This window comes from Musca domestica, unplaced genomic scaffold (assembly GCF_030504385.1).
Source record: "Musca domestica strain aabys unplaced genomic scaffold, Musca_domestica.polishedcontigs.V.1.1 34, whole genome shotgun sequence".
Taxonomy (NCBI): Eukaryota; Metazoa; Arthropoda; class Insecta; order Diptera; family Muscidae; genus Musca; species Musca domestica.
Window position 1 is genome coordinate 3,710,273 of NW_026712313.1, and position 19,934 is coordinate 3,730,206.

The 19,934-nt window shown below is 35.4% G+C and overlaps 2 protein-coding genes across 2 annotated transcripts; one reads left to right on the plus strand and one right to left on the minus strand.

Moving 5' to 3' along the window:
• The first annotated feature begins 9,347 nt into the window (after positions 1 to 9,347).
• On the plus strand, positions 9,348 to 10,323 carry LOC105261848 (uncharacterized). Its single transcript, XM_011294478.3, has 2 exons — positions 9,348 to 9,605; positions 9,700 to 10,323. Exons 1-2 carry the CDS (start codon positions 9,519 to 9,521, stop codon positions 10,321 to 10,323), a joined length of 711 nt encoding a protein of 236 aa, XP_011292780.1. The 5' UTR covers positions 9,348 to 9,518.
• A 2,605-nt stretch (positions 10,324 to 12,928) lies between these two features.
• On the minus strand, positions 12,929 to 18,423 carry LOC131803833 (cytochrome P450 6d3-like). The gene is made up of 5 exons (XM_059125575.1): positions 17,738 to 18,423; positions 17,516 to 17,677; positions 13,821 to 14,269; positions 13,512 to 13,760; positions 12,929 to 13,176 (listed from the first exon to the last, which is right to left on the minus strand). The coding sequence occupies exons 1-5, from the start codon at positions 18,265 to 18,267 to the stop codon at positions 13,013 to 13,015; spliced, it is 1,554 nt and encodes a 517-aa protein (XP_058981558.1). The 5' UTR covers positions 18,268 to 18,423; the 3' UTR covers positions 12,929 to 13,012.
• Between the last annotated feature and the right edge of the window lie 1,511 nt (positions 18,424 to 19,934).

Below are 19,934 nucleotides of genomic sequence, written 5' to 3' on the forward strand. Positions count from 1 at the left end.
TGGACCAGGTAGGAAAGATCAACAGTCGGACTGGGCTGACTACATTTAACCCTATACCACCATGGATATTTAGCAGAACTCTCATAAAAAATATATGATCCAGTATGGCTTCTGAGCAAATAATATTTAAAAACGGATGGAACTAACATATTAGCGCAAGATCTTAGTCTGAATCGATTGAATTTGGCAGAGGATTTTATACCCTCAATCATATGGCTAGAGAGGGTATACATATATCACTTGATACGGTCAAAACGTGGCTCATCGAAATAACTGGCTTAGACCTTAGGTCTCTTTGGACCAAATCCGTTTGACGCCATTTGGAGTCGATAGTAGCGATGTCCATCCGTCTGTCTGTCTGGCAGATGCTCACGATAACTCTCGAAGCGGTTATCCGACCTGGTCCAAACTTGGTTCATCATAATATTATTATCAAACTTAGATCGAGTTAGGAGATGGGCAATATCGGTCCTCTCCTTCTGGTACCTCCCCCACAAAAGGTCAATAATTGCATAGAAAATAATTTATCTCATAGAATAAGAAAGGATCATTAACATTTTTCTCAACTGTTGCAAATCCCAATATTTTCATTAGTGCTAGGTTAGGTACGAAAATTGTTAATATCGGTCCACTCCATCAAGTACCTCCCCCACAAAGGGTTAACATTTTGAATAATTATCAATATCTATAAAAAAGGGAAATGTTTGTACGTTTGAATGTCTGTTTGTAATTTATTTACTCAAAAACTGCTGAACAGATTTGCCTAATATTTTCCAAATATACTACAGCATAGCATGAAAGTAACAAAGGCTATATAAATTTTTGAAATACCACTTTGAATGGGAGATATAACATCAGAGGGTAAATTAATTCAGTCATATGTTCAATTTTTTTTTCAAAATTATTCATTTCACAACATTTCGCTGTCAAAATTTATATTTACAAATCCATAGTATATACAGAAATCAGAGATGGGAACCAGTTTTTTATGTAGTGAAATTTGACAAGGTAAATATCACTTTAAGCCCTTTTTGTTTCCTGGGTTGTTAAGAACATATAGAATGAATGTAATAATAATGCAAGAGCGCCATCTAGTGGTGAATAGCTTCGCATCATGTTGTTTAATAGTTAACATAAAACTCTCTGCTAAATATATTAGTTTACAGAATTTGCAAGAATGGATAATTTCCATAAACCTTCAATGGACATAAGTCTTGTTTAAGGTATTCCTTAGTTATCTTCTGGTGGTATAGAATAGATTGATACAATTTTTTTTTGTTCAAAACTTCACACTTCGTACCAAATTTATTTTTTTGGAAAGAATAATAGGAGAATATTTACAGTGATCTAAATGCCAAATATTAACTCTGTAATTTCCCCCATTAAATAATTTAGCTTTTTAATATTCCCAATTAATAAATTGTGTACATTACAGTACAATTATAGTACACATATCCAAAACCAGCTCCTTTCCCTCAACCACAGGCACCAACAGTGACATTAATATTAAATTTCAGGGTTCCAGCTCTATTCCATCACCAAAAACCAATTTTCGTACCATTAAGTACTTTTCGAACAATTATGGTACGCATGTACAAAACCACCTTCTTATCTTAACCACAACCAGAAACAGCAACTATATCAAATTTTAGCATTTCCAATTTTCACCATATACCAAATTTAATCATATTTAGTACTTTTCGTACGATTATAGTACACATTTCCAAAAACAACCTCCATACCTCAATTCCAGATACCAACAGAGACCTCAATATCAGATTTCGGCGTTCCAGCTCTATCCCCTCGCCCAAAGCCAAATTTCCTACTATTGAGTACTATACCCAATACTAATACCAAATTTAGTACAATTTAACACTTCTCGTAAAATTATAGCACACATTTCCAAAAAAAACCTCCATATCTCAATCCCATGTACCGACAGTTACCTCAATATCAAATTTTTGGACCCAGCTTCAACTCTTCACCGTACCATATTTTACTTTTAGTACAAATATAGAACCCATTTCCGAACCACCGCCAAATCTCAAACACAGATACCATCAGTAATCTGTAAATCAAATTTCAATTTTATTTCCATCCCTTTACCCAATACGAAATATAGGGCCATTCAGTAATTTTCGTACAGGCTACACATGAAAAACGATCCTAATACCAAATTTCAAACACTATCTGTAGTGTAGCACTAATTAGTAATTTTCGCGCACTTTTAGTACGCATTTTCAAAGATCCTCTTTACCACAAGACTACCTCTAACCTTCAAAATTGCAGCTTCATCCGTTTACCCTAAACCAAACTTTTCCAAATATAGTACTATTTAGTACAGTTCGCATACTTGGTATACATTTCCAATACCAATTCTCATACCAAATGGTACTAAATGGTATCATATTAGAAATTTAGTACCATTTTTTACTTTTTCGTACCATTTTAAACTATCCTGCACTCGATCAGTGACTCTCTTTGCAATGCAAAGTATTACATTTTAAGTACATTTTGTTACTTTTTGTACCCTTTTAGTACGAATTTGTAAAAATCCATCCTTGTCAATATGCCTTCGCACAAAGACAGACCCTCGAGAAGGCAGTAATTTCACTACTCTTTTATGTATAAATTACGATGTGCCTTTTTTCGAATTTGATTAAAAAAAAACAAGCTGTCCAAACAGTTGATTCGAGCCTATCAAATGACATATAACCAAGTCCCGATCATTCTTTTCTCGAATTCGGAGAAGTATCCCAGCGGCTGAAAAGAGAACACCCTATTTTTTCTATGCCACTCGAATAAGAGCGAGTATGCTTGGTTCGTTTTCGAGTGGAAATAGTATTCACTCAAAATCGAGCTGATTCGTACCTCTGATACATTTGTAAATATGTGTATTTTTTCAAACCAAGGCTGCATCGTCGAGAATCTCTTCCAACGAAGCAAGTGGTAGTGTGCCTACTCTTGTTCTTGTTGTTTTCGTACACAAAAAAGACTTCTCTCAATAGAAGACCTGCAGCCGTAGTTGACCAAAATTTGTTCTATCCAATTAATGTGCAAACGTAACTTCTCTCCGAAGAAGAAGAAGAAGGTTTCTTATATTTGCAGAACACATGTAAGTGTATTCTATGGATAGATGACATTTAAGGTCTCAAAAAGACATATTAATCGACCATGGCATCAGAATAAATGCCGAATATTGTCGGGAAAATATTCTTGAGGGTGTATTAAAGCCTTGGGCACGCAAACATTTTGGCCGCAGACCTTGAACGTTCCAACGGGACTCAGCACTATCGCACTCAGCACGCGCCACCCAAGAATGGTTAAATAATGAGGTTCCTCGCTTCATTTCCAGCGCACAATGACCACCAAAATCTCCGGTTACCAATCCGATGTGTCTGTAGTATTTTGGAAAGCAAGGTTGGCACTAAAAAATACCAAAGTGTCGATCACCTCAAGCAAGCTCTTCGCCGGGAATTGGCCAAAATACCGCAGAGCAACATACGGCAGCGTGTGACGGTTTCATTGGTCGTTTGAAGGCCATAATTCGTGCCAAAGGTGACCAATTCGAACAAATCTAAACTTATTCTAAAATTTGATGCTATTTCCGACATTTTGGCTTTCATTCAATAAAACAAAAAAAAATATCAAAATTATGGCATTTGACCTTGTTGCAGTATTTTTATCTCACCCTGTATTTTTTATAGATGATCTCTAAAGGAGTTTCCATATATATAAAAAAATTTATAGGAGTTAAAAAAAAATTAAGAAGTCCTTAAAATATAGAAGACTTTCAGAAGGACTTTTGTCTGTAGAAAGTCTTGTATCTAAGGAAACATTTTTTTGTTATTTATAATTTTATTATGTCCTCTGTCAAAAAATCCCCCCTCCCGCCTCTCATTACTTTTATTTATGCTCAAAAAATATCATTCACATATAATCAACAAGACTAAGCTGTCAATACCTTTCAAGTACTACAACCATAAAAACCTATACGAAATATCGTATGTATGCCGTCCTTCGCAATACGTACATTGTTGTAATAAAATCAAAGTAACAGGAACACCAACAACAACACCGACAACAATGTCCATGTCCATAACCATGCACAATGTCCCACTAACGAAGCGAACAAGGATTCTTACTCTCAACCATTTGTTTTGTGAGCTTTCGGTTCGATGACTTGATAACACATTGACATGACACCCGGACAACAATGGAACATCCATGGAGGGTGGTGAAGGTGACGGTGGGGATGGGTGATAATGGTTGTAACATACGACCGACCAACTTCAACATTACTTTGTCCCAATAAATTCAAAATAAAAAAAGGACCCATACGAATTACATTCTAGCATTGCTACCCCGCCACCAACAGATGGAAGGAAAAATATCCTTGATTGAAGTTTTTTTGTTGCTGCTGCTGTTCGCCTCACTTACTTGTGGACATGTTACCCACAATATAGCAAAGGATGTGGCAGGAAAATTGGGTTATGTCAGTCAAAGAGCTGAATCCAACAAGGAAGTATGAATGAGAAATTGGATGATTTCGGTTCAATTCAAGCAAAACAGTAGCAAAAACTGCAAAGCAAAAAAAGAAAAGCAGAACGTATTGCCTTCATCAACATTTATTGAAAGGATATAAATAAATCCTTGTAGTAAATAATGATAACAATACGAGTGTTAAACTTTTGTTTACAAGTGACACAAATACGGTCTTAATTGTGCGAATGTGGTTGGAAAAAGTTCAAAAGAGTCGGTTTTTATTGTTTTTGGTACTAGAGCGATGGGAGTCAATACTACAATTGAAGATAGGACTCAATTGTTCAAAGTAGGTGAAGAAGGGTACATAAAAATGAATAGAATAAAAGGTAAATCGAAACGAAGTTATATATGGGAGCTATATCCAAATCTGAACCATTCTCGATAAAATTTAGCAAATGTATTTCTGAGCTGTATTTGTTATATTTCCCCAAATAATGTTGTTACAGAGTGCATATTACGACTGCGGAGGACAAAAATAACGAATCGGATGAACAATATATATGGGAGCTATAGCTATATCTGAACCGATTTCGATCAAATTTGGCATACTTATTTTCAGGTCCATTCTGATCGTACGTGCAGACTTCCATACTATTCGGGCTGATATTACACGTTTGGTACACAATAAAAGGCAAATCGGACGAAGATATATATGGGAGCTATATCTAAATTTTGACCGATTATCTCCAATTTTAATAGGTTTCGTCCTTGGGCCAAACAAATGATTAGTGCAAAACTTCATCTGGATAGGGCAATAAATGCGAACTGTACTTTGTTTACAAAAATACATGGACAGACGGACGGATGGACGGACTGACATGCATAAATCCACTCAGAAAGTGATTCTATGCAGATCATCAAAAGGAACTATGGGTCTATCTCTTTTCCTTTTTCCTGTTACAAACAAATGCACAAAGACATAATACCCTGACCACCTTGTGGTGTAGGGTATAAATAGACGTCTAAACTTTTTGTCGACTTCTAAGTGCATCTCCAACAAATATTATCTGGAGCTTGAGAAATTTTAAGTGGAGGTAATTGTAAGATATTTCTCTACCCTCAGAGTAGCCTCAATATAAACTTTTAGCCAAATTGGGCGTCACTCCGAAACATTTGAACCTTCACATAAAATGTTCAACCCCTCGACATCGATAAGGAAAAAAATGCAGAATATTGGTGCGACAAAATTTAACTTCGATTTAATTATTTAAATGTGTACTTACCCATACCTTTCTGTATTACATGTTCGATCCACAGGAAAGCGGTCTTAGGCATTAACTAAATATATAAAAGTGCACTGACTGACTGACAGAGAATCAACGGCGACGCGAAACGACTGACGCTAGAACCTTAAAATTTTGCACGAGGACCAGTCGCAGTGCGTAGGCTTGTAATAAGCCTGGAAATTCGTACTAAAAGAGTACGAAAAGTACTACAATTTATTAAAAATTGAAGCTTTAATTCTGAAATTTAGAATGAGAGTTACTGATGGACGGCAGGTTAGATGAATTAAACGTTTTTCTTTTTTTTTTTGGAAATTCGAATATTACGGCTAAGAAAATTTCCGAAATGATACTAAACTTTTAACATTGTACAACATTTTGGTATGAGAACCAAATTTGGGGAGTTTGTTTGGTATATGAAGTTGGTTTTGGAAATGTGTACTTAATGTGCGATCTGTACTAAGTGGCGTTAAATTTGGAACAGTTCGGTTTAGGGTAAACGGATGAAGCTTTTTTTGGTAGGTTTTGGAAATGCGTACTACAAGTGCACGAAAAGTACTAAATAGTACTATATTCGGTACAATTTGATGTTGGGTGAACAGTTAGTGCTTGAAATCTGAAATTTGGTATTAGGGTCATTGTTCATGTGTCACGTGTACATATGGAGGTTGTTTCGGACATGTGTGCTATAATTGTATAGTACGGTAAATAGTAATACAAGGTGAGATGAAAAAACTGCAACTACATTCAGACTGCTGTCATTTCTAAACCACTCCTCCGACAGCTGTTCAAATTATTCTAGTGACAGCTCATTATATCGTTTACAAGCGTACAAAACCATTTTGGTGAGAATTTTTCAGAAAAAAAGTTATTCGTGATGGACTTCAAGCGAGATAATGTGATTTCTTTATATTTGGCTGGAAAACCACAAGTGGCTATCGTCAGCATTTAAATGTGAATAAATATTTTGTGTCTCGTACCATCGCTCGTTACTGGTAGCGTAATACTGGTAGCGTAGCCCGACGTCAAGGAAGTAGACGGAAGAAAACAGCAACATCAGCAGAAATGGTTCGAAAAGTAAAGAAGCGACTTGATCGAAACCCGCGTCCCAGTGCCCGAAAAATGGCTCTTGAGCTGAACATATCACAATATTTCATTCGGCAAATATTGAAAAATAAGCTCGGGATAAAGCCATTGAAATTCCAAAAAGTGCAAGAACTTACACCGCCATAGAAAGAAAATAGACTCAAAAGAGCTAAGTAGTTGCTACGCTTGGCCGAAAGTGGTGAACTGTCGAATTTGGGTTTTCTCCATTTCCGATAAGAAAACATTCATTGTCCAGCAGTTTATAAGCAAACAAAATGATCGTGTGATCGGCGTTTGCCAACGAGGTCAGCTGAAAATTTGCACCTTCGTTTGGCCACCAGAACTCAAGCGCCGGTCATGATGATGGTGTGGGCCGCCATATCAACCGATGGTCGCTCGTATTGATCAGTATAAATGCCGAATATTATCGCGAAAATATTATGGAGGGTGTATTAAAGCCTAGGACACGCAAACATTTTGTCTGCAGACCTTGGACGTTCCAACAGGACTCAGGACAATCGCACTCATCACGCCTCACCCAAGAATAGTTACAAGTTGAGGTTCCTCGCTTCATTTCCATTTCCGCACAATGGCCACCAAAATGTCCGGATACCAACCCGTTGGATTATTGTTTCTGGAGTATTTTGGAAAGCAAGGTTGGCATTTAATACCAAAGTGTCAATCACCTTAAGCAAGCGCTTCGCTGGGAATGGACCAAAAAACCGCAGAGCAACATTCGGGCAGCGTGTGATGGTTTCATTGGCCGTGTGAAGGCCATAATTCGTGTCAAAGGTGACCAATTAGAACAAATCTAAACTTATTCTAACATTTGATGCTATTTCCGACATTTTTGCTTTCATTCAATAAAATTTAAAATGAATGTAAAATTATGGCGTTTGACTTTTTTGCAGTTTTTTTATCTCACCCTGTATATCAGGTTTTGGGTGGAGGAATAAAGATGAAATTCTGGAATTTGATTTTTAGATTACTGATGGAATCTGTGTTTGAAATTAGGCAGTGGTTTGGAAATGTCCTATATTTGTACGAGTGTAGTATAGTATAGTATGGTATAGTATAGTATAGTATAGTATAGTATAGTATAGTATAGTATAGTATAGTATAGTATAGTATAGTATAGTATAGTATAGTATAGTATAGTATAGTATAGTATAGTATAGTATAGTATAGTATAGTATAGTATAGTATAGTATAGTATAGTATAGTATAGTATAGTATAATGTAGTATAGTATAGAATAGCATTTGACCATTTATTTTTTTTTTTTTTTGGGATGCACTATAAAGTTTGGACCTATACACCCCATCCTTACCCTAAATCTAATGTTGTCGGATATTGTAAATTCCGAATTTTGAAGCAAATTCCTGGTTTTATTTTAACCAAATATATTCAAAATATTGACCTTTGTGTGAAAGGTTCCAGAGGGAATGATCCTATATTCACACTGGATCTGAAGATGTTAAAAATATAGCAATGTGCGAAGCTGAAAGAAATTACGGTGGATTATTCCGAATTTTTTGAGAATGATATCTAAACGAAATTTGGTCCATTTGTGGGAAAAATAAAACTGATGGGGGGTACCATAAGGAGTGACCCTTTCTAGACCATCATCTTACAATAACCAGATTTGGTAGAAATATTGGGATGTGCCAAGCCAATCAGATTCTTATTTCACATTTTATAAGAGCTATGACTATTCAAAATTTTAGCCCTTTGTGGCGCCGGAATGGACCAGTATTGTCCATAATCGCCCCTGACACTTATAAAATATTAGGATTTGCAAAGTTTAAATTAAATCATATGGCCCTTTTTTATTCTCTGAGGAAAATTATTTTCAATTAAAAATTTGATATTTAAGGAGAAGGTACTGGAAGGAGAGCACCATTTGGTGATCTTCGAACTCTATTTAAATTTGAATACTATTAGAATATGCCAACATTTTACGTAATCAAATACTTCTTCGAAAGTTTTGGAAACATTAGCAAGATAGAGGGACGGACACCGCTAGATCGACTCTAAATGCTCTGAAACTGATTTCGCCCAAAGAGGTTCTAAAACCATTATTTCGATGAGGCACGTTTTGACCGTATCAAAAGGTATATCCTCTCTGCAAACACATGGATAAGGGTAAGAACATTCCTTTTCCCTCAAACCCACGAAGTGAGGTGTCACAATTTTTACTTAGCCATGGCAAGACGAAATTTCCGACATTTATACCCATCTGCGTTCAGGAGCAAAAATTTACTTTGAAGCGAACTTTTGCAAGAACCTGATGGAAAGGTTTGCTTTTTTGTTTTTGTTTTTTTTCTCCATTCAACAACAACACCAAGCAATGTAGCTGTTGTTGTTCTTAGTTGTTGACTGAAGTAATTTTCGCTTAACCTGCAACAAATTGCAGCTGACAGGATAGGATGGCCAACACAAATGCTGTGCAAATGGCAAACATGCATTTAGTTGCCATTCAACATCGGTGGAACTTAGAACAAAACACTGTCTTGTAAGGAAGGCCAAAGAACAAAATAGAATCCGACTCGTTTGGACAAAGAACATCCGGAGTAACAACCACAACATCAACGACACAAAACACGAGAGTCACAGAGTCAACAAAGTTGGCAAAGAACTTTTTTGTTTTTGCAGCGGACAAACAATGCCAAGTGATGCTGATGCTCGTGCCATGTGGAAAGTGAAGCTGCAACATAAATGGCTTATTCTGATGTGGCTGTGGCTGTGGCAAGTAAGTGTGCAACAAGAAAAACAAAATAACTTCTAACCAAATCGGTGCGATGGTGTTGTTCTCTTTTTCCTCCTACCTTTATATGGTTTTATAGGTTTTCGTAACACCATGCGCTGCTGCTGCAGAAGATGTGCATTTTAGGGAATTCATAAACGATGTTGAACATTTGGTCATGTCCACCGAAGATGAAGCTCTGCGAGCAACCATTACCATCTATCAGCATTTGGCGAATGGGGCTATGACACCTGAACTGAAACGGGCAATGCAACCACTTATGGCCAATTATGTGGAAATGGTGGAACATGTGTTGGCCAACACCACAGCCTCGAACACGAGTTACAGCGACAAACGCAAGCTACTTCGACACTTTCGCATCAACAATTGGAAATTGGAACAATTACGCCAGCGTTTAGCTCCCGACAGCAAGAAATTCCAATTTGAAGTCATTTCGCCGGAATTCTACTACAACGGCAGGAATACAACTCAATTTGATAGTATTTATTTGAGATTTATGCAAGAATTCCAGCGGGCATCGCAGCGGCTCTGGGATAATCTGTCGGAAGATGTTGTCGAACGGCAGGAGGAAATGTTGGAGTTGCTCGATGAAATTTCGAATGAGAAAAATTTGACCGAAAAGGATAAGCTATACGATGAGTTTATTGAAATGTTTTTATTTAAAAGTCCAAAAGATTTGGTGGAAACCAGAGAATTGGAATAAGTTGAAAGGAAGATATACGAGAGGATTATTGTCGATTAACATGCGAAATAAAATAAATGTAACAACAAATTCAATAATTTTTATTTAAGGATGGCCGCAGAGCTTTCAGTGAAAACCATAAAACCGGACAAAATATAAAAAACAGGTGAAAAAGCAGCAAAACTCGGTCGGGCCGAACTTTTAATACCCTCCACTATTTGGAAGGAAACATTTTCAAAAAAAAAAAAAAAAAAAAATCACCGAAAATTACCACTTAAATTAAAACCGTTATATGGGGACTATACGAAGACGTGGACCTGCATACGAATTTTTTTGTAATAGGCTATAGCACCCACTACGAACTTTAAATACGAAATTTTAAACAATTCCAGCGAATAATGTCGTTAAAATCATAAAAATATTGAATATTTGGCGGTACCGTTACATGGGGGCTATATGAGAACCTGAACCTGAATACGAAATTTTTTGTTATAAGCTGTATTACCCATTACGAACTATAAATACGAAATTTGTAACAATTCCGGTGAATATCTGAAATCATCAAAATATCGAATATTGGGAGGTATCGTCATAGGCTGTAATAGCGATTACAAACTTCAAATAGGAAATTTGAAACAATTCGGCTGGAAGATATCGCTAAAATCATGAAAATGTCGAATATCCGGAAATACCGTTATATGGGGGCTATATGAAAACATGGACCGACATAGCCCATTTACGAACTAAACCTGCCTACTAAGAAAATATGCATGTATGCCAAAGTTTAGCCCTCTATCTCAATTCTTTCGAAAGATAGCGTGATAAAGACAGACAGGCGGACGGACACACAGATAGACGGACCTCGCTAAATCGTCTAAGAATATTATGCTGATCCAGAATAAACAAACTTTGTAGGGTCTATCATGAATATTTCGAGGAGTTACAAACGGAATGACAAAGCTAATACAGGGTGAGATGAAAAAACCGCAAACAACTTCAGACTGCTGTCATTTCTAAGCCACTTGTCCGACAGCTGTTAAAATTATTCCATTGATAGCTCATTATATTGTTTACAAGCGTACAAAAGCATTTTGGTGAGAATTTTCCAGAAAAATAGTTATTCCTGATGGAATTCAAGCGTGATAGTATGATTTCTTTATGTTTGGCTGAAAAAACCGCAAGTGGCTATCGTTAGAGCGCTCCAGCATTTAAATGTGACCACATCTTTTGTGTCTCGTACCATCGCTCGTTACCGTGATACTGGTAGCGTAGCCCGACGTCAAGGAAGTGGACGGAAGAAAACAGCAACATCGGCAGAAATGGTTCGAGAAGTAAAGAAATTGCTTGATCGAAACCCGCGTCGCAGTGGCCGAAAAATGGCTCGTGAGCTGAACATATCGCAATATTCCATTCGGCAAATAGTGAAAAATGAGCTCGGGGTAAAGCCCTTGAAATTCCATAAGGTGCAAAGAGCAAGAATTTACACCGCAAGAGAAAGAAAATAGATTCAAAAGAGCAAAAGAGTTGCTTCGCTTGGCCGAAAGTGGTGAACTGCCGAATTTGGGTTTCTCCGATGAAATTAAACAAACAAAATGATCGTGTGATCGGCGCTTGCCAAAGAGGTCAGCTGAAAATTTGCACCTTCGGTTGGCCACCAGAACTCAAGCGCCGGCCATGGCCATGGTGATGTTGTGGGCTGCCATAACAGCCGAAGGTCGCTCTCCGCTCGTATTAATCAACAGTGGCATCAGAATAAATGCCGAATATTATCGCGAAAATATTCTGGAGGGTGTACTAAAGCCTTGGGCACGCAAGCATTTTGGCCGCAGAGCTTAGACATTTCAAGAGGATTCAGAACCATCGCACTTAGCACGCGCCACCCATGAATGGTTTCAAAATTAGGTTCCTCGCTTCATTTCCAGCGCACAATGGCCACCAAAAATCTACGGATACCAATCCGTTGGACTATAGTGTCTGAAGTATTTTGGAAAGAAAGGATTCACTAAAAAATTTCCAAAGTGTCGATCACCTCAAGCAAGCGATTCGCCGGGAATGGGCCAAAAATACCGCAGAGCAACATTCGGGCAGCGTGTGACGGTTTCATTGGCCGTTTGAAGGCCATAATTCGTGACAAAGGTGACCAATTCGAACAAATCTAAACTTATTCTAAAATCTGATGCTATTTCCGAAATTTTTTGCTTTCGTCCAATAAAATTAAAAAAAAATGTAAAAATTAAGGCATTTGACTTTGTTGCAGTTTTTTTATCTCACCTTGTATAGCTCCAATTGTCCTTCTGAAATTTTTCTCAAAATTTTAAATTTTTTAAAAAGTCCTCAAAATATTCTTATCATGTCATACGAAAACAATCGTAACAAATAAAAAAGCAGTTAAGTTCTGCCGGTCCTAACTTTTAATGTCCTCCACCATTTTGAAGGATCTTGAAATTTAAAAAAAAAAAATCCGTCGAAAAATACCATTTAATGAAAACCGTTGTATGGGGACTATACGAAGACGAGGACATATATTTTTGTCATAGGCTGTAGTACCGATTCCGAACTTCAAATAGGAAATTTTTTTGATATGAAAGCAGAACAGTCTGAATCTTTATTTTTTTAAATATCGCATTTTTTATTGTTTACTAAAACTGTGCACTTTTTTTAATTTTATGCTTGAATTTTCCTTTCAATTCAGTTTTTTCAGAACAATTTTTCAACATCGTTTTATTAGTGTAATTTTCAAGCTTTCCTTAGGCATTAAAACGGGTGTTGAGTGAAATTTAAACTCCACCTCCTTGCGTGGCTGTATTTCAATATTGAAATTTGCCAAAATTTTTACCAGGGCAGCTTTGACATTTATTACGCCCATTCGCTTAGCTGAAAAGAGAGGAACAAAAAAAAAAAATAAAAATAAATAATTTAAAAAAATATATTGGGAATGTAAACAATGTCACCAAAATAACCGAATTTTCTATTTTTCAATTGAAAAAAAAAAAAAATGCAAAACTAGTAGATTCTTGCAGGTTCTGGAACAGAGCTTATATGTTAACCAAAGTTAACATATTTGGGACTCCAGAAAATTACACTGACCACCTTTGACTTTGAAAATCAAAATTTTGGTAGCCTCATTGAGATTTTGTTAAATACAAAGGATTGCAGTATATTTTTTATATTGTGGGTCCTTATACAAAGTACCAGAGAATTTGACTTACCAATACAATATCTGGGACCATCACCGAATGGCATAAAGGCAACTAAATTATTTTCCTCCTTATCCTCAGAATAACGTTCAGGCTTATAATCCATGGGCTGGGGGAAGTATTTCTCATCTCTACCAATACCCATTATAGGTATAATTATGGCGGTACCCTTCTTAATGACAAAGTCATTATCAGCTAAATGATAATCTTTGGTGCATTCACGATTCCAAACGGGTAGGCCAGGATATTTGCGAGCAGTTTCTAGAACATAAACTAATTTAACAAAAAGTATACCTTGTGAAAATTTATTTGTCCCTTTACCGTTTATACACAAATCCATATAGTGTAAATCCTGCAAAATATCATACGTCAAATGATCCGAAGGCTTAAGATTATGTTTTGCCAAACACTCAAGGACTTCCATTTGAGCACGCTGCAATATCTCCGGATACATTGCCAACTCGTAGAGGGTGTAGGCAATGGTCGACGAGGTGGTCTCTGAACCGGCAATATAGAATAGAAGTAAATTTCCCGTTATTGTATCAATGGACAAAGATTTTAGATTTTCTGCAACAGTTTCAACACGCCATGTGGCAGCGTTATCATCTTCGCTGATTTGACCGGAATTTCTTAGCTGCAACAATAGCTGTAAGAGATCCTTACGAACCACGCCATGTTCTTCGCGATATTCAATAGTACGTTTGACAATTTCTCTTAGGTCTGCCGTAATGGGGTCCAAGGTGCCGAAAAGTGCCAGGAATCGGGCAATGCTGGAACGAAATGAGGAAAGGGGGTGATACGATTCATGGAATATATGATGGACCAGTTATGCAAACTTGGATTTTAAAGGCATCAATTGAGGAGTTTTTAAATACTTTTTCAGAAGAGGATTTTTTAAAGATTTTTAGACCCTAAAACGTGGATTTTTAAACGATTTTGCAGACGCCTCAAACGTGGACTTTTTTAAGATTTTGAAGAGGATTCAAACCGGGATTTTTTTAAATATTTATTTAACGATCTCAAATGTGGATTTTCAGCGGCCTCAAACGTGGACTTTTTAAAGATTTATTCAACGACCCTCAAACGTGGACTTTTTTAAGATTTTGAAAAGGATTCAAATACGGATTTTTTTTTAAGATTTATTCAAAGACCTTAAATGTGGATTTTTTAAATAAATAAAATTTTTTTAAATTTTTTAAATAAATGTGGATTTCAGAGTCCCCAAACGTGGATTTTTTAATTATTTTATACAGACATTAAGCGTGGAATTTTTATAGATTTCAGAAAGGCTTTAAACGTGGATTTTTAAATGCTTTTGAAGTTTTGAAAAGGCTTTTAAAATGAAGTTTTTAAAATTTTGAACAGAAGTTGTGGTGAAATTTTTAAATATTTTCCAAAGGCCTCAAAAGTGGATTTTTTTTAAATTTTTTCAAAGGCCTTAAACGTCCATTTTTTTGGGGTCACAAATGTGAATTTTTGAAATATTTTCCGAGGACTCAAACGTGGATTTTTTAAAGATTTTTCAAAGCTTTTTAATGCGGGTTTTTTATTTCTTAGACGTGGACTTTTTAACGAATTTTTCAAAGGCCTTAAATGTCGATTTTTAAAGATTTTTCAAAGGCCTCAAACGCGGATTTTTTAAAGATTTTTCAAAGGCTTCAAACGTAGATTTTTTAAAGATTTTTTCAAAGGCCTCAAACGTGGATTTTTTAAAGACTTATCAGAGGTATCAAATGTGGATTTTTTAAAGACTTATCAGAGGTATCAAATGTGGATTTTTTAAGGATTTTTCAGAGGCATCAAATGTGGATTTTTTGAAAAGCTTTTGAAAAGGCTTTAAACGTAGATTTTTTAATTATTTTTTCAAAAGGCCTCAAACGTGATTTTTTTAATTATTTTTTCAAAAGGCCTCAAATTCCTTTTCAATATTTTTTAAAGATTTTTTCAAAGGCCTCAAATTCCTTTTCACAATTTTTTAAAAATTTTTTTAAAGGCCTCAAATTCCTCTTTACGATTTTTAAAGATTTTTTTAAAGACCTCAAACGTGGATTTTGTAAAGATTTTCTCAAGAGCCTCAAACGTGGATTTTTTTAAAGATTTTTTCAAAGGCCTCAATGGTGGATTTTTAAAGATTTTTTCAAAGGCCTTAGACGTGGATTTCTTAAAGATTTTTTCAAAGGCCTCAAAGGTGGATTTTTAAAGATTTTTTCAAAGGCCTTAGACGTGGATTTTTTAAAGATTTTTTCAAAGGCCTCAAAGGTGGATTTTTTTTGAATGATTTTTTAAAAGGCCTTAAACGTGGATTTTTTAAAGATTTTTTCAAAGGCCTCAAATGTGGATTTTTTTTGAATGATTTTTTCAAAGACCTCAAATGTGGATTTTGTAAAGATATTTTCAAAGGCTTCAAACGTGGATTTTTAAAAGATTTTTTCAAAGACCTTAAACGTGGATTTTTTAAAGAATTTTTCAAAGGCCTCAAACGTGGATTTTTTAAAGAATTTTTCAAAGGCCTCAAACGTGGATTTTTATTTTTTTTTTCAAAGGCCTCAAAAGTTTTTTTTTAGATTTTTTCAAAGGCCTGGATTTTTAATTTTTTTTTTCAAAGGCCTCAAAAGTTTTTTTTTAGATTTTTTGAAAGGCCTCAAAAGTGTTTTTTTTTTAGATTTATTTAAAGATTTTTTCAAAGGCCTTAGATTTGGCTTTTTAAGATTTTTTCAAAGGCCTTAGACTTGGACTTTTTAACGATTTTTCAAAGGCCTTAAATGTGAATATTTAAAGATTTTTTCAAAGTCCTCAAACGTGGATTTTTTAAAGATTTTTTTAAAGTCCTCAAACGTGGATTTTTTAAAGATTTTTCAGAGACCTCAAACGTGGATTTATCAAAGATTTTTCAGAGACCTCAAACGTGGATTTATCAAAGATTTTTCAGAGACCTCAAACGTGGATTTATCAAAGATTTTTCAGAGACCTCAAACGTGGATTTATCAAAGATTTTTCAGAGACCTCAAACGTGGATTTATCAAAGATTTTTCAGAGACCTCAAACGTGGATTTATCAAAGATTTTTCAGAGACCTCAAACGTGGATTTATCAAAGATTTTTCAGAGACCTCAAACGTGGATTTATCAAAGATTTTTCAGAGACCTCAAACGTGGATTTATCAAAGATTTTTCAGAGACCTCAAACGTGGATTTATCAAAGATTTTTCAGAGACCTCAAACGTGGATTTATTAAAACTTTTCAAAGTCTTAAAACTTCAAAGGCTTCAATAATGTCTTTTAAGATTTGGAAAAGACATGCATTTTTAAAAAACGTTTTTTTTAGGATTTTTCGGAGGGCACAAACAGGATTTTTTTGACGATTTTGAAAAGTCTTTAAAGATATATTTTTAAAGATTTTTCATGCGCCTCAAATGGGGATTGAAGATTTTTAGAGGCTTCAAGCTTGAATTTTATGAATTTTTTTAAAGGATCCAGATATTAAGTTGACCCTTTAAAAGACTGACCTAGAACCTGTTTGAAAGGAGAGGACTTCTAGGGAAAAGTTTTTCATAGATCTATATTATTTATAGGTTATGTAATGATCTTCCAAAGATGATGTTTTGAAGATATACTTGAGAAGATATTTGGAAATTTTTTAGAATAAGGTATTTTAATGGTCTTCTAAAAACATCTTTGAAGATCTTCTAGAGAGGGTCTTTCGAAGTTCTTCCAAAGAAGACTTTTCAAAAAATTTCTACAGAGTGCTTTACGAAGTCTTTCATTGAAGGCATATAGAATGTCGTACGGCGATAGAAGAAACAAACTATTTAATGTCTTGAGAATACCTCTGAAGTTCTTCTAGAGAACACCTTTGAAGGTCATCTTAGGCAGGCCTTTATTATGGTTTTCGAAGAGGACTTTTCTTTATCTTTTGAAGTCCCTTTGTAAGGTCTAATATCCACGGTTTCTGTGAAATAGTCTATGTCTATAGAACCCTCGTCTGCTCTAATACTTTTCTTTCAAAATCTCTACTTACGGTGGGCACATAAAGTTCATAACATTCCGTATACGATGTATAACGTGGGTGTTATTGGTTTTGAAAATTCGATCGCTTATGAGACGAAATTCGTTATTGGGATTCTTGAAGCTGTTGATGTCCAGGCCAAATATCACAGATCCGATTATATCAATGGCATAGCTAGAACAAAAAAAGGAAAATTTAAAAAATATTCTTGATTTTCCTTTTGTTCAAACTTACGTTGTTGTTATATCTTTAATATCCAATGACACCTTCTCGCGACCCCCTTCAAACTGCTGCAAAATATGTTCGATCATTTTGTTGCCTACTCCATCGACAGTCTCAAACATAGCCTTCAGTTTTCCACTTGAAAACGAGGGCGATAGCTTGGTTCTCATATTATGCCACGACTGACCTTTAAGACTAAACAAATTGGCCGACAGCGGATCCTTTTTCTCATCCACATAAACTCCACGATCATGGAAGCTATCAAAATCTTTGGTCAACATTTGTCGGGCCAGTTCGGCATCACGCACAAGAATGGCCGGCTTAAAGGCCAACATAATGCCAACAATTTTATCCGAAAATCTTTCATAAATATCGGTAATAGCCAGGCCCATTGTTTTTTCTTTACGAAATAACGCACCTAGGGAACCAAAAGGTATAACCGATTCGGCGGCCGGTATACCGTGACGTTGCCATTGATTATAGTGACGTGTTATCGTCACATAGAGAAATGTTAACACGAATATAGCCAAATATAAGAACATGGTTTTTATTTTCGTTATTCTCCGATTTTGTTTACAAATAAAAGTTTACCGGTTCGGAACACAGCGATTTGATGACTACTTGGCTACTGTTTAAATATTAATGTTTTGACTCAATATTTCTTATCAGAATTTTTTTGGTTGTTAAGCATACCGGTTTTGCAACCACGCAGACAGACCCCCTTGTGAGTCGTCATGATAAGCACCTGATTTATCGCTTTTGTATCTCCCCTGCATAGCTTCACATCGATCGATATTGTGAAATTTTTATGTTAGGTTTTAATTGACATGAAAATAAGTGTTTAATATTCGAAAATATTATGAAATATATAAAAATATGAAATCTTAAAAATCAGGATTTTTTATTCTTTAACCAATATAAGATCTGCGGTCCCTGAAAAATCATTAAAGAATCCACTTTGGTGTTCTTTAAAACGAAAAAAATCGACGTTTGGTATCCTTTAAAAATATAAAAAAAACTTCAGCGTTGGAACCTTTTAAAAACTCTGTAAAACAATCCACGTTTGAGGTCTCTGAAAAATCGTTTAAAAATCCATGCTTGAAGCCTTTAAAAAATATTAAAAAAGTCCAAATTAAAAAAATCTTTGAAAAGTCCACGATTGAGACCTCCGAAAAATTAAAAAAATCACACTTGATGTCCTTCTAAAAGACTTTTAAATCCGCGTTTGGAGCCCTTTAAAAGAATTTCAGAAATCTTTAAAAAATCTATGTTAAAAAAATCTGAGAAATCTTAAAAATCCATATTTGAGACCTCTGAAAAGTCTTTACAAGGTCCATGTTTGAGACCTGTGATAATTTTTTAAGAAAATTCACGTTTTAGGCTTCAGAAAACCTTTAAAAATCCACGTTGGGTGACCTTTAAAAGACTTTATAGATCTGCAAAAATCCACTTTGGGCGCCATTTAAAAAACTCACAGATCTGTAAAATTCCACGTTTGGTGCCATTTAAAAGACTTTCACAGATCTGTAAAAAATCTACGTAGGGTGCGTTGGGCGCCACTTAATAGACTTTCACAGATCTTTAAAAAATCCACGTTTGAGGGTTCTGAAAGATCTTTAAAAAAAATCCACGTTTGGGGGTTCTGAAAGATCTTAAAAAAAATCCACGTTTGAGGGTTCTGAAAGATCTTTAAAAAAATCCACGTTTGGGGGTTCTGAGAGATCTTAAAAAAATCCACGTTTGAGGGTTCTGAAAGATCTTTAAAAAAAATCCACGTTTGGGGGTTCTGAAAGATCTTAAAAAAAATCCACGTTTGAGGGTTCTGAAAGATCTTTAAAAAAATCCACGTTTGGGGGTTCTGAGAGATCTTAAAAAAATCCACGTTTGAGGGTTCTGAAAGATCTTTAAAAAAATCCACGTTTGAGGGTTCTGAAAGATCTTTAAAAAAATCCACGTTTGAGGGTTCTGAGAGATCTTTAAAAAATCCACGTTTGAGGGTTCTGAAAGATCTTTAAAAAATCCACGTTTGAGGGTTCTGAAAGATCTTTAAAAAAATCCACGTTTGAGGGTTCTGAAAGATCTTTGAAAAATCCACGTTTGAGTGTTCTGAAAGATCTTTAAAAAAAATCTACATTTGAGGGTTCTGAAAGATCTTTAAAAAAATCCACGTTTGAGGGTTCTGAAAGATCTTTAAAAAAATCCACGTTTG

What these genes read in the sequence shown, in the direction of transcription:
- LOC105261848 (XM_011294478.3), top strand. Translation starts at nt 9,519, where the DNA reads ATGCCAAGTGATGCTGATGCTCGTGCCATGTGGAAAGTGAAGCTGCAA. An exon ending in TGTGGCTGTGGCTGTGGCAA is followed by an intron (nt 9,606 to 9,699) that starts GTAAGTGTGCAA and finishes ATGGTTTTATAG; the next exon opens with GTTTTCGTAACACCATGCGC.
- LOC131803833 (XM_059125575.1), bottom strand. Translation starts at nt 18,267, where the DNA reads ATGTTCTTATATTTGGCTATATTCGTGTTAACATTTCTCTATGTGACG. An exon ending in ATTAAAGATATAACAACAAC is followed by an intron (nt 17,678 to 17,737) that starts GTAAGTTTGAAC and finishes TTTTTGTTCTAG; the next exon opens with CTATGCCATTGATATAATCG. An exon ending in TATGGATTTGTGTATAAACG is followed by an intron (nt 13,761 to 13,820) that starts GTAAAGGGACAA and finishes TTTATGTTCTAG; the next exon opens with AAACTGCTCGCAAATATCCT.